The sequence below is a fragment of the Chelonoidis abingdonii genome, chromosome 11 (assembly GCF_003597395.2).
Source record: "Chelonoidis abingdonii isolate Lonesome George chromosome 11, CheloAbing_2.0, whole genome shotgun sequence".
NCBI lineage: Eukaryota > Metazoa > Chordata > Testudines > Testudinidae > Chelonoidis > Chelonoidis abingdonii.
In genome coordinates this window covers 42,728,013-42,748,846 of record NC_133779.1, presented here as the reverse complement: position 1 = coordinate 42,748,846, position 20,834 = coordinate 42,728,013, and the positions used below count along the sequence as shown (strand labels likewise).

The window sequence follows — 20,834 nt, the reverse complement described above, 5'->3', positions numbered from 1 at the left end:
GATTTTATAACATCGGTTTTGTAATATCGGTTTAAACTACTTCGAAATAATCGTGCAGTGTAGACGTACCCTCATTCTCCATCCTGTCCAGTATGCTGTTGATGAGTGGCTAGCAATAGAGGTTTCAGAGGAAGTAAGAAACTCCACAGAAAGGAGATGTGGGATAATCTGCCTGCCCTGAAGGCCTCATCTTAATCTCTAATAATTAGAGGTTGGTTTAAATCCTGCAACATGAGGTTTTAGTTCCCTTCCAATACTCTTTTTGTTAGTGTTAATTATTATAACTCTGGCTATTTTTGTTAAGCATATAAATGTCCATTGCTACTTTGAATTTTGCCAAATTCTTGGCTTCAGTAAAATCAGGTGGCAAACAGTTGCACAATCTAATTATATGTTGCATGAAAAAATATTTTCTTTCATCAGTTTTGAATTTGCCATTTTTCAATTGCAGAAGCTCCCATCTATCTTTTCTAGACAAGCCATTATTTTATTTACTACTTATTAATCTCCTTTCTAAGGTAACAATCTCAATCTTTTCAATTACTCACCATTTGAGTTTTTCTATGCCCCCAATCATTCTTGTTGCTCTTCTCTGAACTGTCTCTAATTTTCCGATATTCTGTTCAGAAAGGTGTTCTGAAGGAATAGAAAATGCTAAAAGATCTTGTATTTTGAGAGAAGAAATCAAATCCACCAGTCTGCAAGAGAATGAACAAATGTATATTATCTCACCTTTAACTATAGTGATGCTGCTGCTGCACTACAGTCAGAAGGGTGTCAAATAGCTATAACAAGCATATTTTATAAAATTTGGTGGGATTATAAAAGCCTTTATCAGTTTCTTTCACCTCTGTTTTTTTCACATTGGGTGGGCAGTTTCAGATACAACACCTGCCCATGAATTCTCTTGCCAATCTTTGAGGCTTTACAATTGCATTTTTTCCTGTTTTCTAGTGTGTTTCTCTCTCCCTTGCTGTGTGAAAGACTTCTACAACAAGGGAAACAAACTGACAATACAGGGAAACAATAAAACTGACCACACAGTACTGTCAAATACATAATTAATCTCCCAGCTTTGGTAATTTTAGGTGTTCCTTGTAAGAAAGATATGTGAACAGTTTTCCACCAGAAGTGTATTTTTCAGTTGATGTCTCTCTTTTAAAGTTATCTTAACAAATACATAAGTCTAGAGAATAGGACATGGTCTTACTAATTGTTAAAGAAAAAGGAACTGTTTAACCTAATCACTAAGGGCGGGTATATGCTTAAAATGCTGCGTCGGCGCAGCTGCAGCATTTCTGTGAACTCCCATCAGCATAGTTAATCCACCTCCCCAGGAGAAGCTCTCCTCTACACTGGGGGTTAGGTTGGCATAACTACGTTGCTCAGAGGTGTGGATTTTTCAAACCCCTGAGCAACGTGATTATACCCATATAGGTCTGTAGTGTAGACCTAGCCTAAGTCAACGATAGATTTAAGCATAGAGTGATGCAAGTGTCCAATCGGTTTGATCAATTGAATGTTCATGGTAGCTTTTTGTATTATAATTTCATAAGTGAATAAAAGATTTAGAGAGTCAACCTGAAGAATTCCCTTTTTACAATGTTTTAAATATATTTTTAGTCTTTTGTGGAAGTTTATTCAAGCTCACCCAAATAGTTATAAATGAAATTCTAATGAACCTTGTAGGTGCTTACAGCCAGCATCCCTAGGTGTACAGGAAGCTGAGAGATTACTTTTACCAAAACGTATTAGCCAACTATAAAATGCATTTGTACTGATGATCTTACACCTGTGCCCTTTTGTCAGTGGAACACCTAGATTTCAGTTTAAACCTATCAAGCACTGTAACAGTGGCACAATGTCCTTATTCTTAATTTTTTTTAATTGAATTGTGTTTAGCTGGTGAAAGGTGCTTGATTGACAGCTCTGGGCACTGATTATTCACACAATTGGTATAGCACAGGCAGTAGTTGGGGCAATGTTGGGGAGAAAGTTATCCAGTGTGCCTCAGTCCTGCCCCAAGGGTAAGAAGGGAGTTCAGTTTCCAGGGCCCATTCAATCAGACATAATATCATTAAATACTTTGTTTCTCATTCGAATTTTATGGTGGTTTCATTCAACAGTTTACTGGTTTGTTTCATGGGTGCGTTTGCCATTAGGGTCTTCATTATGTCCATTCAGAAATCCATAACAAATACTGAGAGCTCTTTTGGCATCTTCCTGAATCTGCTGATTTTGTTTCCCTTTTTTCTTTGAGCTCTTCATTTTGTGGGGTGCTTGTGTTATTTTAGTGAGTTCATCAGTTTATACCCCATGTCGAATGGCTAATACAGAATTCTTTCTTTGGTTTAAAGTTAGGATTGAAAGCACTTTTAAAGCATTTAGCATCATCCAATTTCAGTATCTAGTTCATTTTTCGCAGTATTTCTAGTTTTAGTTGCCAGAATTAAGCTTTTTGCAGAGATATTTTCTATTGAAAAATCTGTATGTGACATGCACTTACACCTCTCACATGTGGAAAAAGCATGGACATATGCCCCTTTCATTTCCAGTTGTCATCCCATCCCCAGTGGGCCTGAGTCTGTGACTGTTGTTAATTTAGTTAGACAGAGGAGGGTGAAGTACTATCTTTTATTGGACCAACTTCTGGTGGTGAAATAGACAAATTTGGAGTAGTACAGAGCTCTTCAGGATATTACCTTATCCTCCTTGTCTCTCTAATAACCTGGAACCAACATGGCTGCTAACATTAATTTATTTAGATATTTGGCCTGGATAAGCATGTTACAATAAATGTCTGAGAAAAGAATACAAGTAATTGTGGAAAATACTGCTGTGTAAATGAGCATGTAGCTATCTGACACCAATAATACTTAAAACAGGCCACCCTAGGTACTGCTGACTGGCACCATAACAGGGGTTATATTTCTGCATGGATGAACATTGCTTGAACAGTTTTCCCCAGTGCATTAGGCACAAACAGCCTTTTCTCAAGCACTTATAGTGCAATTGTTCCTGTTCTAGCTGTCATAAGCATGTTTTGTGTCCATTGCAAGAAGAAAAAATCAGGTTTCCCTTAATATTTGAGTTTCTGATGTGTTGCTTCTGTTGTCTCCAGATAAGGAAAAATCTTAATTTACAGAGGCCAGGGGAGCTACTGGAGGATGTGTGAGAGTGGTGTCATCCAGTTGGTCCCCTCCACCTTGCCCACCTCTTGGGTTATAATTATTTTGATGGGAAAAGGGCACTGGATTTAATCTTGGTTGGAAAGGTCTTGTGTGTTATCTGTTATCTCAGAATGCTCTAGTGCCATGATGTGGAAGCAATTGCCTTATGCCATATAAAAGTGGTGGCATCAGGATCATTGACACTACTTTGAGGGTCTTCTGTTGCCTATTTCAGTTAATTTAATCAGTTCCTATTCACCATTCACATGTTAAAAGACACTGTATACATTGTATTTGAAGAATTAACCTAGTCTCTGAATTTGTTTGGTCAATTGCCTGAATTAGGTAACTTGATTCAGTTTGCCTTGGAATAACAGTTCAGAATCTGAAGAATATGGGACTCTGACACAGGTAGTAATGAACCAGAAGAATATTAGTGAATAAAGAGCTCTTTACAGAAAGCAGTGAGAGCTTTTAACAAATATCATCCTTACATTTGTTACTTGCAAGATTTTCTGACAGTTAAATTTTTGTTTGGGTGTGTGTTTCTCTGCTCTGTAAATGGGCATGTAATGCTCATTTTTCATTTCGTTAATGTTTGTGAGAGTGATTTGTAATCTGAAGATTGTGTATACTTTTCATTTTGGTGAGGCGGGGAATCTGAGGTGAGATTAATGAAGAAACCAGCGATCTGTTTTCTTCCTTGAAGTTTAGTTAAAAGATGGTGGCAAAGGAATAGACTTGATTAAACAAGAAATGGTTCGTACATCATACGCATATGCATGCATGCACACAACAAAAAGAATAAACTTGCAATATACAAGGTAAAAATATTGTAGAAAAAGGGAGCGATTAACTGCACTTTTGTAGGAGCCTGAAATATTTCATATTGCCATTAGGAGACCATGCAAATGAAGAATATTGTTCTGTGCCACTGGGTTACATTATGAATCTGCTATATCCATTCTACTGTACTAGGGTTGAAACAAGCAGTATATTTATGTGGTACTGTTCCTGCCTTAGGCTGCCATCTGGAGATGCCCCAAAAGTACTCTGGTAATGGTGTTCTTTCATACCCATTACATCTTGTTGGCATGAGCTCTTTTAATAATGGCTCTTATCTTCATTCTTACAAGTTTGAGCATTTTGATGTAAAACCAAGAGTTGACATTTCAAAATAAGTATTCCCAATGGAATACCTGTCGTCATTTCCTGATCCTTTCAAATCTGAGAAATTGATTATTTCTCTCTGTCGAAATGGGGAGGGTAAGAATAACTTAAATGTTTTGTACATTTCAGACTGTGCAGTGAATGTCCACAAGAACTGCAAGACCTTACTGGCTGAATGCAGCAGTACCAGACCCAAGGTTGGTTTTACAACTTTTCTTCCTTTATAAGATTGGAGTCATATCACCTAAATAGTGTATTGTATTCAGTGGAGTTACTCTGGTTTACACCAGCTAAGAATCTGACCCTATATCTTCAAATCCTTGAATAGTTACTAACTGATCCAGCTAGTGTCCCTTGATGGTTTATGTATATGTGGGGAAACTGAGGCAGAAAGGCTGATTTACCTAAGGCTACATAACAAGTCAGTGTTAGATTCACCCTCAGGAATTCCTGGTCCTTGAGCCCATTATTTGTTCCTGAAACACTGTCTCTCTCAAAGCAAATTATGCATATTCTTAATTTTTGGAACCCCTGTTTTTTAATGCCACTGCATGGATAAATAGGTAACACAGCATTGTTGGTCCATGTTTGAGGATGCTCGCATGAGAGGAGGGAGGTTGATCAGAACAGTTACATGCTAATTATAATCTGAGCACTGTAGAAATAGTGGTTTCATGTTCTAAACTGTAAAATCTTCTTCTGAATCTTTGCAAGCCATGGGTCAGTGCCTTGACTTCTAGCCAAGCAGTTCATTTTTTACTTATCTCTATCAAAATATGCTCATAGGATTCCATGCAAGGTTACAGTGTGGTCATAATCAACTATGTATTTGTGTGTTTAAAAAAACAAACAAAACAAAACAGTCCATTCCTGTGTTTTAAAACATGGTATTGGAATATAATTTCCTCCTTCACTTACCTATTGAGACTTGCATTCAAATTTTGAGGTTTTTTTTCCCATATGCAACTGTTGACTTCAGAGACCTAAAGCAGAGAAGGGAGTAATATGGGGAAGAACAGAGAGTACAGAACAGCCCAAGTCTTGGCAGTCAAGAGACGAAGGAATCAATTTTCAGCCCAGTCCTGAGGGCGCAATTATTGTTGGTTTTCTACTTCGTGTTTTCACATCATCCCGTGTTGTTATTTTTTAAACATGCGAACGCTATTGTGCCTATCTTCTGTGCAATAGAAATGTTCCATTTGCAAATACAACTTTCTACAAACTCTAATACATAACCAGGCTCCCACAAATTACTCTTAGAACAAGAGAGAGGAGAGAGAAGTGGGCTGACATAGAACAGAAGACAAAATCAATAATGAAATGCAATGAGACCCCCATAATAATTACCTGCTACAGAAATGTATTATTTATTTTTCCTGCATATTGACATCTTGGCTCTTAACAGATTGACCTTTGGATGTTGCTCTGTCATATGAATGAGGACTTGTCTGTGTGAGAGAGTTGCACTGATGTAATTAAAGTTATGATTTAAATTGCTTTAACTAAACCTGCACAAAGCCTTGTGCAGACACTCTACTTTTGGTTTAAACCAGCTTAAGCCAATTAGAAATTGGTTTAAAATAAACCAAAATAAGCTACTCTTAACCTGAAATAAGTGTCCACATGGGTTTTCACGGTTTAAATAAAGCTATTTAGATCACACCTTTAAACTGTGCAGCTTTCTGATGTAGGCAAGACTTAGTCCTGCTTATACTCCGCAAAGCATTCTTAGCATTTATTTGTAATTTTTAAGTCTAGATACATTGTTTTGTTTTAGAATGTGAAAAAATGTAAAAACTTTTTCTACGAAAGCTTTTGGTTTCCTAGTTTTAAGTGTAAGGATCCACCTGTAATCTGTAATTCATGATACTGAAAATATGGTTCACTGTGAAATGATGCTCTCATTGTTTTAGTTAAGGGCACCCTTTAAGAAATTTTTTTTTTTTGTTTTCTCTTATAGCAGAAGGATTTGCAGCACAGACCACCTGGATCCCCACAAAGTTCATCGCAGTGCTTTAACCCAGGTTTGTACAAAAGAATGATTTCTGTGCTCCAGGCTTGTCTGTTGAGTTTTACACTTTTTTCTTTAATTTGTTTTAGAAACAATATATAGTGTATTATTGAAGGTTAGAAAAGGTCTCTTTTAATAAGATGACTTCATTTTTCCCCATTGGGAATGAGCTAGAAGCACTTAGAAGTTTCCTATGTGTTTTTATCCGTTTATATTTTTATTCTATTTTATACCTTCTTGCTGTGTAACCTCAAAATATCGCAGTGAAGAAAGATCGATAAGCTAGTTTCTCATTGATTGCCTATTCTCTGGCTTCTGAAAAGACTAGAACTGTGAACTGGAACCTTCGTTTTACATCAGATTTTCATAATTGTCTATTAAAAATTTGCCTGCAGCTGGTGCTAGCTAGCAGTCTCTGAGACAAGCGGGCATTAGCCATCTGAAAGATATATCTTTGTCATAAATTTGGAAAAGGGATTGGGGGAAAAAAATTTGAAAAGAGCACTTATTTTGAAGTATAAGCTCAGAAATAGCTTTTTGCTATTGCCATGGAGCTTTCAAGCACTGTTATCCAATAGACAAATCATTTTTCTCCCTCCATCCCCCCTATGGTTGTGGTGCTGAAGCTATGCTGAGGCCTTTTGGATCCCACCAAATGGGCATTTTCACCATCACAGAACTTGCTCTCATCAAACAGTCTGTAAGATTCTGCACCTTTTGCTCTGAGTTGTTTCTAGAATTCGGATACTGGTGTTTATTTTGTGGTACAGCTATTCTTTTCAATCAGTGATTACATAAAATGCTAACAAGGTGTTCTCCATCTAGTGGGTCAGAGTCAGCTCTCTGTTACACTGGTGTAAATGTGTTAGAACTGTTCTGTGTTTATGCCCATATAAGTGAGATCACAGTCCAGCCCTGTGTGTGCGTAAATACAATTTTAGGTGGTAGGAGTTGATAGGTGTGTGTTAAGGGGAGAAACAGACTCCTCAGGTTGTAAGAAGACTCAGTTGATCATAACAAGGACAAAATTAGTCTCTGCCTGGATGCATTGGTCTCTGTTTAGTTGTGTTACTCACTGAGACACATTGTAGAGGAGGATGTTTGTTATCTGGAGTGCCAGTGTGTGTATGGTAAGTGGTGGCTGACTTGCATTTCAAGGTTTTTTTTAAAAAAACGCTTTTACTGAGGAAACAGCACAGGGGGACTAATTGTTAGAATAAGATAAGTGACTGTTTTTGTTGCCAAGAATGGCTTTGTCTCCTTATGGTGAGGTTTAGAGACTAAAATAGGAAACATGAAAGAATAATGAAAATGGAAAAAGTTAATCCTAGGTCTTGTCGTTGGAACAACTCTGTGGTATACAGTCTGGTCTGGTGTGATGGGCTAACAGCAATCAATGATGACTCTCAGCAGTGTGCAGACAGTGCTAATTGAACTCAGAAAATGACTTTTTCTTTAGTGCAGACTCTGCTAGGTAGACTGAAAAATGGGAACATAGTCAAAAGTAGAAGGGCTAAGAAGTTGAAAAGAACAGCTAATGCCATGGGCAGTATATGTCTTTACTTATAGTATACGCTGTATTAAAACAGTAAGTTACATCTAACTGGGCATTTTTTTAAGCAAAAGTAATTTCAGGAATAGGCCCTAAGATGCAAGGAAGCAGCACTGAAGGCTCCAAGATCAGTGTGACCTTATTGGCATTTAGGAGTATTTTGTGTGTGTTCTGCTTGATTTTGGCAGTGAAAAGCTAAAAGCTGTTGGATTTGCTTATAAATACATATAGAAAGACTTTTTGGAATGTGGATGATGGTTCTGAAAGACTGTATCAGCCTCTTTAGTGCTGTAGCTTTGCTTAAAGGCAGTACATCTGCACCATAAACTCTAGTAAAGTTGCAGTCTGAAATTCTCAAGGAAATTGGCATATACGTGAAAATATTACACACTTGGTGAACAAATTTGCTTCTAGTCTGATGGTTCAACAGGCTACCAAAAAACAATTTTTTGCAACCTTCTTTTACCAAGTTCTAGTCCTATCTAGTGTGACGTTGGCTTAATGTCTGAAATATTGTTTATTTAGAAGATGATGGGTACACTGCACTTCCAGGGGATGATTTGTTAGCACTCTTCCTTCTCTAACTTTTATAAAAGGACCAAAGCTATTGCATCAATAAAAAGAAGACATTCACTTTTCAGCCAGGAAAGTCAGAAGTCATTTTCTCAGTATAGTTCTGGAGTTGCTGTAGAAGACAGCAGGTTGCTGTGAATTGGATCATTTCTGGCTGGTGAAAGCAAGCAGGGAAATACTGTGCCTGTTAGTTGAGGTTGTCATCATTTCCCTGCTGGAGACTGGATGGTAGCTATCCTCAAGAAAGCTATTATGAGTCCTTTGCTCAAGAAGCTACCCATTGATGCTGACCTTGCTAACGATTGACCAGTGTCCATCCAATCTTCCTTTTCTGGCAAAGTCACTGAGTTTGTGTCAGGAAGCTCTGGCTTCTGACTGGGCTGTGGAAATCAATCAGGTTTTGGACTTAGGAATGAGACAAATAGGTTCCATTGGTAGAGGATTTTGTCTTGTTGGTGGATGATTATTTTGGGTCTGTCAGCTGCCTTTGCTACAACTCACCACTAGGTTTTACTGATACATCTGCACTTCCTAGCAGCAGGGACAGAGTTGCTTGCTCTACTCCTTTCTTCATGAAAGGGTACTTTGGAGCAGTTTCTCTTTTGCCTGGAGGCAGGACACCGTAGGGTTAAGTTTTATTATTCCTTCTGTACATGGGCGGGAGGAATAGAGGCTACATTGTTTTCAGTATACTGATGATCTTTGGATCTGTGTCTCTTGTATATCAGACTTGGCAGGTACAGTGGAATGAGTGATCTGGTGTCTGAAAGTGGGATGTCGATGAGGGCCTGTTGAAATACGGTTGGTTGGATGTGGGAACCAACCAGGAACATTAAGGAAGATGACATTGTCCATCCAGTGGAGGCAGCGACCTGTTTTAGATGTCAGCAAGTTCAAGGTTTTATAAAAGAGGGAGTCCGTGGTTGCTTAGGTAGCAGCTGAGGCCCAGGGCACTCAGTCATGTGCACCTGACTGTGTCAGATACGGACCTTGGCTCAGTTATCCACATCTTAGTCTCATGTCACAGTGATGATAGTCGTCATTCTGTGGAGGGTTGTACCTTGGGACTGCAAGGAAGCTGAAGGTAATGCAGAGCACTAAGGACTTCTGCTAAGCAGGGTTTCAGTCAGGGGACATGTAACCTCTATAATTTGCACTAGCTGTCTTTTAGCTGCCAGGTGGTAGTCAGGGTTAGTAAACAGCCTTAACCAGTTTGGGACTTGGCTACTTAGGTTAGGTAGCATCACTTTCCAAGTAACACTACCGTGTTTGTGATCAAGCGCTCAAGCTAGCACTTCTACTCCGTTTTCAGAAAAAAGGAGGTAGAGGCAGTGTTCTGGGAAGGATGTCTGACTTTGGAACTCACTCCCTGCCTTGTTGGTCTGCCGGAGACTAGATTTATTAACCTGCAGGGGTAGTGCAAAGCCCCAGGCCTTTGATAAGGAATAGTTGTGACTTGATGGTCAAATGAATGTGGATGTTCTGTTGTTGTTTGGAGGTGAATACTATGAATCTGTATGGTTTTGGCTCAGTGGCTTAGTTTTGAATTTTATTCTTATTTAAAGGGATACAGTCAAGTTGAAATATAGTCTGTTAATAGCAATTTCAGAACCTACATGTGCCAGGTTTGTCGTTTTACCATCACACTTTGCTAAACTTGAAAATGCTTTTCTGTCCCTGGTTGTTGTGTGAATGATCCATGCAAACTGGGAGGCTGACCCACTTCATATATGGAGCAGGGACAACATAATCAAAATGACTATATACAAAATGCTCCTATATGCAATGTAAACAAATTGAGAAAAATAACTGTTGTTGTCTTTCAGTAGTAGTGATTTTAGGGGCTGCATATAAAAATAGCAGGTGAAAAAACTCCATACAAAAGTGTGTTGTGGTGTTTTTTGTTTTTTTTTAGGGTTGATGACCCCTTTTGTTCTGTTATACTATCTGGAGCCATGGCTATGTATTTGTTAAAATATATAAAATCTTTGCAATGCTAGCTACTTTCTTTTTTTCGCAATCCTTTATAATGGGTTGATAGCCCTTTCTGAAATGTTGTTTAAACAAGATTGTTTGTAGGCTTTAAATTGATGTTATTAAAGATTTACTTTAATTGGTAAGGTGGACTGTAATTAAATTGAACTTGCTTCTTTCTCCCTACACTTTTGCATTACTTTTTCTATATATGTGGGCCCCTCGTTTTGACAGATGAAAATCCAATGGCTCAGTACTACAAACTCAATGCATCTTTGAAACCAGAGTTATTCGAGTGAGATTCTAGTTCTATAGTAAAATGATGAGCCATGCAAAGACTCATGATATTAATACGTGGACAGATGACATTCTTTACTAATGAGGTATTGTGCTAGTGTGTTGAATCTGGGCAATATCACTGTGAGTAGGGATCCAATTACTGTAACCTTTTTGTGTGGAAATCATAGAAAGATGGGGATTGGTTGCAATGATATATTTTAATGGACCCTTTAGAACAGTGGTTCTCAACCAGGGGTCCTGAGGCTGGGCAGCTGTGAGCAGGTTTCAGGGGGGTCCACCAGCCATGGCGGGTGTTAGACTTGCTAGGACCCAGAGCAGAAAGCCAAAGCCCTGCCACACAGGACTGCAGCCCCGGGACCCCAAGCCCCAACACCCAGGGCTAAAGCCGAAGCCTGAGCAACTTAGCTTTTCAGTGCCCACTGTGGTGTGGGTGCCTAGGCAATTGTCCTGCTTGCTACCCTCTAACACCAGTTGCTGTGGCACAGCTTGGCCATGAAGTTTTTATAGCCTATTGAGAACCCTATTTCAGAATCTTGTTCAAAAGTGGCATTGTCAGGAAATGAGTAGAACCCAGTGTCTTGCCACTCCCCCCCAGAATAGAAGCCTTACCTTCTAAAGGGCGCAGCATCAAAGACACTGTTACTTAATGGAAAGTCACCTCTGTCTTAAAATAAGACTTTTGAGAAGATGCAATTCACCTGGAACCTGAATTTCAAATGCACATGATACTCTCAGGGCTTGGCTACACTCGAAACTTCAAAGCGCTGCCACGGGAGCGCTCCCACAGCAGCGCTTTGAAGTGCGAGTGTGGTCGTGGCGCCAGCACTGGGAGAGAGCTCTCCTAGCGCTGCACGTACTCCACCTCCTCATGGGGATTAGCTTGCAGCGCTGGGAGCCACACTCCCAGTGCTGCGGCACTGTTTACACTGGCGCTTTACAGTGCTGTATCTTGCAGCGCTCAGGGGGGTGTTTTTTTCACACCCCTGAGCAAGAAAGTTGCAGCGCTGTAAAGTGCCAGTGTAGCCAAGGCCTCAGAAAGGATACTCATTCTGGGGGCTCTCTTGAGTGATTGTTGACGTGATCTTATCAAGGCTTAGTTGAAAATTTTGTTACTTAAGTGAACAGAAGGTCACTTTACAGTTGCCATGTTGTTGCTGTGGACTAGCAGATGTATGGGTCTCCATCAGTGACATTCAGAACTGCTGAAAATCAGATTCAAGCTGTTTGTTCTAGATAAGAACTCCAAACACTGAGCCTCTAGACGCAGAAAAACTCTTTAATTCTCGCTTTTTTGTTACGATCACAGCATTAAAATATTGTGTTCATGATAACAATAAAATGATCTTCCCACGGACTTTAATCAGGCTTTTGATACAAACCAGCTGGCTTTGTAGGCCAACATTTGACAATAAATGGAACATTTTCTCATGAAAGGCTGGATCCTGCCACACCTTATGGACTTAGTCCACTGAAGCCAGTGGAACTCTTCCTATGAACAAGTGTTTGTGGGATTGGGTCCTAATATTGAAATTTATTTTGTATTTAAAGACTTGTAGCCTCTTCCTCTAAAGAGGCATTCTGTAGCCATTGGCCCTCCTCGTGTGGAAGTCAATAAAACAATACACAAGGGGAAATCTCTGGCATTTGTATATTTAGTGGAATAGCAAGTTGAACATGATCCATCTGCTGCTTAGCTGAAGACTAATTTACGTAGCCTGGAGTAATAAAGGCTGTAGGGGACTACGGAAGACTGTGTCACGGCCTAGCTAGGGTGTCTCCACCTTCTCGGCGGCCTTGTGAAGAGCCCCTGCTTGCTAAGTGGCCGGTCATTGTAGGACACAGCATGCCAGTTATAACTTGCTTTTAACTGGTTGAAACCAGTTTGTATGGCCTTAGGCCAAAGGGCGGACATAGCCTGTGGGAAGTCCCTTTTTGCATACGTATGAGTTGCTTTTGTATTGTGTATATATAGCTGTATGCTCCCAGTCCGCCTTTGGACTCCGACCCAGGCCGAGCTGAGCTTCGGTGCTGGGTTCCCCGCCTAAGTGACAGCAATGCCCAGGGTCCCCGTTGTGGATGTGTCACTTTACCTTCATTAAAGCCAAATAACTCACTGTGTGTGTGGGCCTCGTCCTTGCAGAGCACTCAGGCACGTAACAAAGGCTATACTTTCATTGCAGTGTTTTGGTAGCTTCATGAGACTATATTTATACATGTCACCAGAACTGCAAGATGGAATTAAAGCCCCATTCTATGCACATATTAGTGATTTATATATAATAATCCCTGGTTTTTAAAAACTTTACCCATATATCAGTCCTTGGCATCATCTTGCTCCCCATTTGGTGGAATCTGTACTGCTCCCTTCCTCCCTTGAGTTCCCTTCATGAGCTTTCCACCTCTCCTCCTCTGGCTTTTTTTTCTGGGAGTCCACACTCTTCCTGCCCCTCTCATTGCAGAGGAGCAGTCCAGTGGGTATTATGAGCACTTGGAAGAAAGGGCAGCTGCAGATTTAATCAGTGATGTGAAGTTTTAAAGATTGTGTCTGGCTGGTTTCTCCACCTGTGACTTTTCTAAAATCATTATGAAAAATAAGATAAAATTAATGCACTTTGTCTCCAGTTCCTTATTCTACATTAAAGGCATTAATACTAAGAAATCTATTACAGGCTTCTATGCATTGTATAATATGATCATAGGTTTAAATATCTTTCCAGATTGCCGTCTATATAGATTAAAAGAATTGGAAAGTTGAAGTATTAAAATTCAGTTTAGCTGTGGTATCTGTTAGTGTGTGTATAAATCACTATGTAGCAATAAGCATGTCAGAGAACTGTTGGGTTTTTTTGTGATCTCAGATTTTTCTTGTTTGACATGAAATGTTCTATGCCCTTGTACAATAGGGTGTGAATAATTGTGTGTAGATTATGGTGTTTTACTAAAGGAGAAGATACTTTGCAATTTCCACACTAAATGGGCACAGCAGGGACCAATTTCCTGCACTTCAGCCCTGCTGATTTAGCCAATACAGTACGTTAAGTGGCAGCTTTACATTTCTAGAAGGATCACAAGGTAGTATAAAAACAGTACATCTGTGGGGCCACTTTACTGCGCTAAATCTTAGGGCAGCCAGTTGCAAGCATGGGGAATACAAATTCAAAAAGCAGTGGCAGAAACAACACAATGCCAGCTCCTCCTGAGCTGTCTTTTTGTAGCTCATTTTCAAGAAAATGGAATGAAAATGTCTTTTTGGACAATGAGCTCTTGACATCCAAGATCTTGTCTGCTCTCCAGCCACGTTCAGAGAGGAGGGGTTTGAGAGCCTGCAGTTTGCAGTGTGCTCCTCACTTTTTGAGCACCAATTCAGTCTTTGCTTCTGTAGCAGCCTCTCTGAAAGAGCAGCCCCGAAGTGCCCTTCTGGGATCGGATGGCACCCCAGTTCTGTCTCGGCATCTCGGCATGACTATCACCCAAAGAGGAAATCCTCAGTCTGCATTGAATACTGCTGAGTCTGTTCATAGATTTGGGTAAGTAGACAGCTTCTCTTTTAAGCCACTTTGTTTTTCCTACTGTACCTGTAAAAACAGTTATGGAACTAAATCTCTTCCAAATTAAGGACATGCAGCAAGCTGTAGAGAGTATTAGATGAACCCTTACTGCTGAATTGCATTGAGAAATGCTCTCCAAATGGACAGCTGTTAGTTTCTTTGTGAAGCTGCAAAGTCTCTGTGGTTCCTTTCTGCTATAGATGAAATACCATGGATTATGGTGAAATTTGGATTGTGGTATTTGAATGCCCTTGTCTAAGCTTTATTGTCCATCAAAGACCTTTGCCTCTAGGTCTCTGGAAACCTAGGAATAGTTTCTTAGGCTGAATTTTTTGGGCCACATAGTGTAGTTGACAATGCTGTTTAAATTGAAACAGTCCTCTGTTTTAATCAAGGGATATTTCAAAGCTATGTATCACATTTTTGTTTGCCACAATTGTGTGTCATCTTATTGATGGAGCTTTTAGTTTTAACCCTACATAGGCTCAACATAAAATTAGGTGCCTTTTAAGGTGTAGTACCAAAGGTTGTATAAGAGTTGATTGATCAAGAGAAGAGAATAAGGGACTTTAAATTTAAACTGAAAATTTATCCATTGAGTTCCAATGTTTATTACCAAATTGAATTTGACTATTTCATGTCAAAAAGCAAGGATAGTCTTTGTGTTTGTTCAAACTAATTAGCTCCATAGTAAAGGACGAGTGCAAATTAAAATGGTTTGTTATAGATAACTTAGTTGTGCTTTTCTCTCAAAAAATTAATATTCTATGTTAAAGTAACACAGTTGTACAATTTTTTTGGCTATTTAGACCAATCACAGGAGAAATGGATGAAGGGGATTCGGGATTTATAAAATTTAAGCAGACATCAGATGATGTTGTCTCACTTGCACCTTCAACAGCAGAATCCATTTTTCTGGAAGGTATGGAACTTCTGTCTTTTGAGGATTTCCTGCCGTTGTTTTTACAAATTGAGTCTCAGAGAGACTATTGAAATGTTTTAACTTTTTAGGTTCATAAAAGTTATTGGAGGATATGTCCAGGGCATAATGTTAGTAAAATGGAATGTGTTTTTGATCTAGATGCATACTCTTCCTCTCTGAGAAGTGAGATAGAAACAGATGCTCATGAGTTTGAGGCAGAATCTTGGAGTCTCATAGTGGAACAATCTTATGCAAAGGAGCAAAAGAGAGCAGTTACGAAAAGGCAAGATGTCATTTATGGTAAGAATAATAATTTATTTCTGTCATTTACATAGTGTTTCTATTTTAAAATGTCTCCTATTGCTATTTTGATTAGTATAATAGGATTCAGTGATTTCAGTGCCTCCCTGTTTTCCTTTGTGCTTAGAAGCCAGGATTGTGTGAAGATTTTCCCTTTTCTACCCCTGGACATGCTGTGTACTTGGATTCTGATTTGTTATATTGTTAAACAACTTGTGGTTTTCAGGTTGCTAAAATAAGCTGTAAATTCCACCTATAAAACAAGGCAATATCCATAGCCACCATCTCAAGCCATGATTGAAGATATCATAACCCTAATCAGGGTGAAACTTGGTCACTACTTGGTTGGAAGATTTCCAAGGAAAGCATCTGTACCCTAGTAGAGCAGTGATCTTTCTTTAGTACTGAGCCAGGGCCCCAGAATGGTGTTTTTATGCACATCAGTGTGGCTGAAGGCACTATCCTTCTAACGAGACATAAACTTAGGACTCCATGTTCTTAAGGATCCCATGGTTCTTTTTGCAAGAGTAGGCATGTCAGGCCAAATTGCAACCTATAATCCTAAAACTCCCTCTAGGGTTTTAATTGGATTATAAGGAGTCTTCATTTCTCCTTCTAGAAACTCCTTCTTTCAAGAAGTGTTTCTGGTTTAGAATGCTATCTCGATTCCAGCCCAGAGATGAGTGAATTTATTTTTTTAATCCGGAAGTTCTTCACAAATTGCATGAATAGGGATTATTATTGCTGTCGACATTGATTACTGTTTTTGCACTGCATGTTTCAAAATGTTTACAGTTGCTTTATAGTGCAGACTACAGAGTTTTAGACAGACTAGAAAATTTAGCTGTCAGATTTGAACAGTCCTTAGAGTTGTGTTGCATACCCAGTTTTGAGCTGATCTCTGGAAAGTCTTTAGCACTACCATGCTGGTGTATTGCTGCTATAGTCCTTGGCACATATTGGTGATACTGCTTTATTACGGTCTGAGAGAAATCCAAAAGCATCATAAATGAGTTTTCCTTAGGCGCTTCCATAGCTGTGAGAGTATCTCATGTCCTATGTTTCTATTCTAATGAGATGTTTAGATTACAGTAGTTCAAGGTCTCCTAAGCTTTGACTTGAATCATAATAGAAGCTGTCAGTCTTCACCTGACCTCTGTAAAAATAAGGATTTTTAATGGATACTGAAAGCGCTCTCTTCGAGAAATGCACAAACTTCACAGCATCCAACACGCAACAATATAATATTGTCTTTCAGTTTCTTGCCAATAGGAAGTGGTGGATTTATTTTATAAATTTAGAATGAAGTAAATAGCTGAGCTGTCGATGCCCATCATTATTTCAATGCTGCCTTTGCTAGCAACATGCACCAGAAGTGTGGTAAGTGGGTTGCTATGGCTGCTGACTTTCACAGCCTGCTCTGCTAGGTGCTTGGCCAGCCACTGCCTAACATTTCTAAATGACTAGGATGTTTTCTCTCCAGAACTCATGCAGACGGAAATGCATCATGTCCGAACACTGAAAATCATGCTGAAGGTGTACTCCAGAGCACTGAGAGAGGAGCTGCAGTTCACAAACACTGTCATCAACAAAATCTTCCCTTGTGTGGATGAATTGTTGGAGCTGCATGGGCAATTCCTGTCTCAATTAAAGGAGCGACGGAAGGCATCCTTGGAGGAAGGCAGTGACCGGAATTACATTATCCAGAACATTGGAGACCTCTTGGTACAACAGGTGTGAACTAAGCTCTGATAACATTAGTTAATGCTATATTTAACTTCTAAGAACTTAACTGTAATGTTACGGTTGGGTTGTGTAAAGTTTGAATGTAGTGGGCCCTTGACAAAACACTAGGGTTAAAGTGCTCCGTCCAATACCACATTTGTCTTTGGTTTCCAGAAATGCAGCTGGTCCCTAATTGTGTGAAATGTTAAAAATTTCCTTTGTGTATTTATGCATAACATGGCATGCTGCTGGGAAGGGTGTGGTTCTGTTTCTTGTCCTCTCCTCTCCAAAATTAAAGCAGCACACCACTGAAGTCCTTCAAGGAGAATCCTCACAGCCCTCCTGAACACAGCTTTCCTGCATCAATTGCCAACCCGCTTGGGTTACAAGGACCCTTGCTGTAACTAGCCTTCCCTTCTTTCAGCTACTCTATATGCTCTCCTTGACTTGGAATAATGCAGCAGAAACTCTCTTACATCACCACCAATTTGATGTCCCCCTCGCCCTTTCCAGCTCCAAAAAAGCTCTGAGTTCGAGTCCCAGAGGCTCTTAACTCACATTTATTGTCTGTCTGCCAGGAGTAAATGAATATTTGGGTACATCACTGTGTCTGAGCCACTCCACTTGCTCAATCCCTCCTATTTCTGGTGCAGGAGAAGAAGCTGGAATAGCAAAGAAATTTGATCCCAAAAGCCAATCAGCACAAAGCCTAATTAAACCCAAGAGTGTTATACTAGCCAAGCTCTCTAGGAGTAACTGGCTGCATTTTAAACTGGCTAATTTAATGTCCTTCCTCATGTTTCCAATTAGTTTTCAGGCGAAAGTGGAGAGAGAATGAAAGAAAAATACAGTATGTTCTGTTGTGGTCACAATGAAGCTGTCAATCACTATAAGGACCTGCTGCAGAGCAACAAGAAGTTCCAAAACTTAATAAAGGTAAAAAACCCATCCAGTGATCCAGTCTGTCCCATTTCCAAAGAGCAAAATATCTGATTTCTTGGGTTTGGTTTTGAACCAGACTTAAAGCTGAAAGGAGTGTGAGCTTGTTACTTGGCTGGAAATGCAGCTCTAGAGAGCCCTAGTGGATAGAGCACTGGACTGGGTCTCAGAAGACCTAGGTTCTAGTCCTGGCTCTGCCACTGGCTTGTTATGTGACCTTAGGCAAGTTGCTTCACCTCTGTGCCTCAGTTTCCTCATCTCTGAAATGCGGATAATCATTCTTTGAGCTCTACCATAAAAAGCACTGTAGAAGAACTAGGTACCATTGTTATAGTTTTGCCCACTATGACATATCTCCAGAATCAAGAGACTGGCTCTAGGGCATGTCAGTCTCTTGTGCACTGGAATGTGCAGCCTTACGTGGGTAGAACAAAAGAAACTGCTATATGGAAACATTTAAATGTAGACAATGTGTAAGGAGTTAACCTGAATCTTAGAGGAACGTTGCACGGTTCAGATGGATGAAATTTTCTAAATCCTCGAGTTCAGTAATTTGGAGTATTTCCCAGTATTGTTCTAAATTCTAGATCATCTTAGATGGTGTCTTTTAAAGGGGACAGTTCATTACTGTCAAGAATTTAAATAATGAGTTTAGAAGTGCAATGCATTCTGTTCTCTGAGAAGAGAGGATCCATGAATCTGTAATCCATTCTGCTGCCAGCACCCCAGAGTACCTGGAATCGGACTGACTGTTGGAGTTCTGATTCTTTGATTCTTAAATGGATCTGTACTTATTAGCATTAAACTCCAGAAACCCTGGTAAAGGAGACACCTATACATCATTCAGTAGCAAGTGTAATTCAGTTCAATTATATTGTTGAACCTGATTAGATGATGATAAATATGTTTTTAAAAGTGGGCATATTATAAAAGAAAAAATAAAATCTATCATTAAATGGGAAATCCAACAATTTTTTTGCACTAGCTGGAAATGACATTTAAAAACGCATATTTTTCCTGTGATGTAAGTCAAAATAACAACTTTGGTTTGCTGGGTGCAAGTGCCCATTGCTAGTTTGTGATTGACACTAATGGGGCTGTAGTGCAAGAGTAGCCACAGGGTGGTGTCGTCAATGTTGCACAAAAGAGAAAAATTTCAAGAGGTAAAGAATGTGTAATTGGCCTGGGGAGAAGACGGAGGGCTGTCTCAAATGCAGTTTATGCCATGTAGAGTAGTCTAACCACTTGTTTGGTTTCTGTGTGTTTTTTTTTGTTTTTTGTTTTTTGCTCCCTAGAAAATAGGTAACTCTTCTATTGTGAGGAGACTTGGTGTCCAGGAGTGCATCCTCCTAGTCACTCAACGCATAACAAAGTATCCAGTGCTGGTGGAGCGTATTATTCAGAATACAGAAGGTATATGAGTGCCCTGTAATACCTGTCCCCCCCCACAGCCCTGGCTGTCTTCCTTTGCACCACACCCTCTTCTAAACATGGAGGGTTGTGTGGGACTCCCTTTAGGCTCTTCCACTTCACTCCTTTATCAGTTGAAGGATTGTTATTGAGCCACAAAAATTACAGGCTCAGGGGCAGCATTAGATTTAACTCTAAAGACAGGAAATCTTGGTGTTTTAGCCTCTGTTTGATCAGAATTTGATGCTTTGGCTTTTTTCGGACGTTATGCTACAAAGAAACACTTTGAGCTCCTAAGCACAGAGTCTGTCACATTAGGTGATGTTTGGGATTTGTTTAGAAAGGGCATTCTGTGTCCTGGAAATCTAAATAACTTTCATTTTATGAATTATTTCCTTAATTTCTGCAGCAAAGTCAGACTAACCAACACTCTGCCTCTTTATAGCTGGCACTAAGGATTATGAAGATCTGTCCCAGGCGCTCAGTTTAATTAAGGACATGATCACTCATGTAGATGCCAAGGTAAATGAGTGCGAGAAGAGGCAGCGTCTTAGAGAGATTATGTACAAAATGGAGCTGAAATCATCAGGGAAATTCAAGAACGGGCTGCTCTTCCGGAAGAATGACATGGGGCAGGGGCAGCGGCAGCTCCTGCTGGATGGGACACTGTTCTGGAAAGCCGCATCAGGGAGGCTCAAAGGTAAATAAAAGTGTTGAAAAGAGGGGAAATCACAACTGGAAAACAAGATTTCCATTTTGTTTGTTACTGAGGGTACTGGAGGAAATAGCACTTGTTCTATTCCTGACTTGTCAAATAAGCAACTCTGTAACGGTACATGATAAGTTCCTTTTGCAGTTTGCTTATAATCTCTCTGGTCCTCTGCCCAATTCAAATGTGAGGTCTTTAGATAGATGACAAGGTGTTGAGTCAAACCTTCTTAGACTCCTGTGGAAAGACATTATCTTGTGCGAGCTCCGGTTCACACTTTGAAAATTGTCATGTCAACCTCATGACACCTTCCTTCCACAAACTAACTGACTGGTCAGAAAATCAAAACTGCTTCCATAAGCTGAATGTGTTAACAATTTTGTTGCTGAAAAGTACAGGAGGAGAGCCTCATTGGCTCATCCCATGTAGCCAGAGGTATCTGGCGCTGTGGATTTCACACAGTTCCATAGATTTTGCTGCTGGGACAGAGACATGTTCCCTCATGAGCAGATTGGGGTTATATGTTAACCT

General features: G+C 39.8%; 1 protein-coding gene across 9 annotated transcripts in view; it reads left to right on the top strand.

Annotated features, from left to right (window-relative positions):
- ARHGEF18 (Rho/Rac guanine nucleotide exchange factor 18) overlaps positions 1-20,834 on the top strand; it is a 99,932-nt gene that overhangs the window by 54,114 nt on the left and 24,984 nt on the right. For 5 of the 9 annotated variants that reach the window (XM_075070972.1, XM_032782853.2, XM_075070973.1 and 2 more), the window contains 9 exons: positions 4,470-4,537; positions 6,301-6,364; positions 14,133-14,277; positions 15,108-15,220; positions 15,380-15,520; positions 17,004-17,254; positions 18,056-18,181; positions 19,480-19,597; positions 20,040-20,294. In XM_075070972.1, the coding sequence (XP_074927073.1) occupies positions 4,470-4,537; positions 6,301-6,364; positions 14,133-14,277; positions 15,108-15,220; positions 15,380-15,520; positions 17,004-17,254; positions 18,056-18,181; positions 19,480-19,597; positions 20,040-20,294 (1,281 nt within the window). The remainder of the gene's footprint in view (positions 1-4,469; positions 4,538-6,300; positions 6,365-14,132; positions 14,278-15,107; positions 15,221-15,379; positions 15,521-17,003; positions 17,255-18,055; positions 18,182-19,479; positions 19,598-20,039; positions 20,295-20,834) is intronic. The other 4 variants (XM_075070969.1, XM_075070975.1, XM_075070971.1 and 1 more) reach the window with 3 other exon arrangements.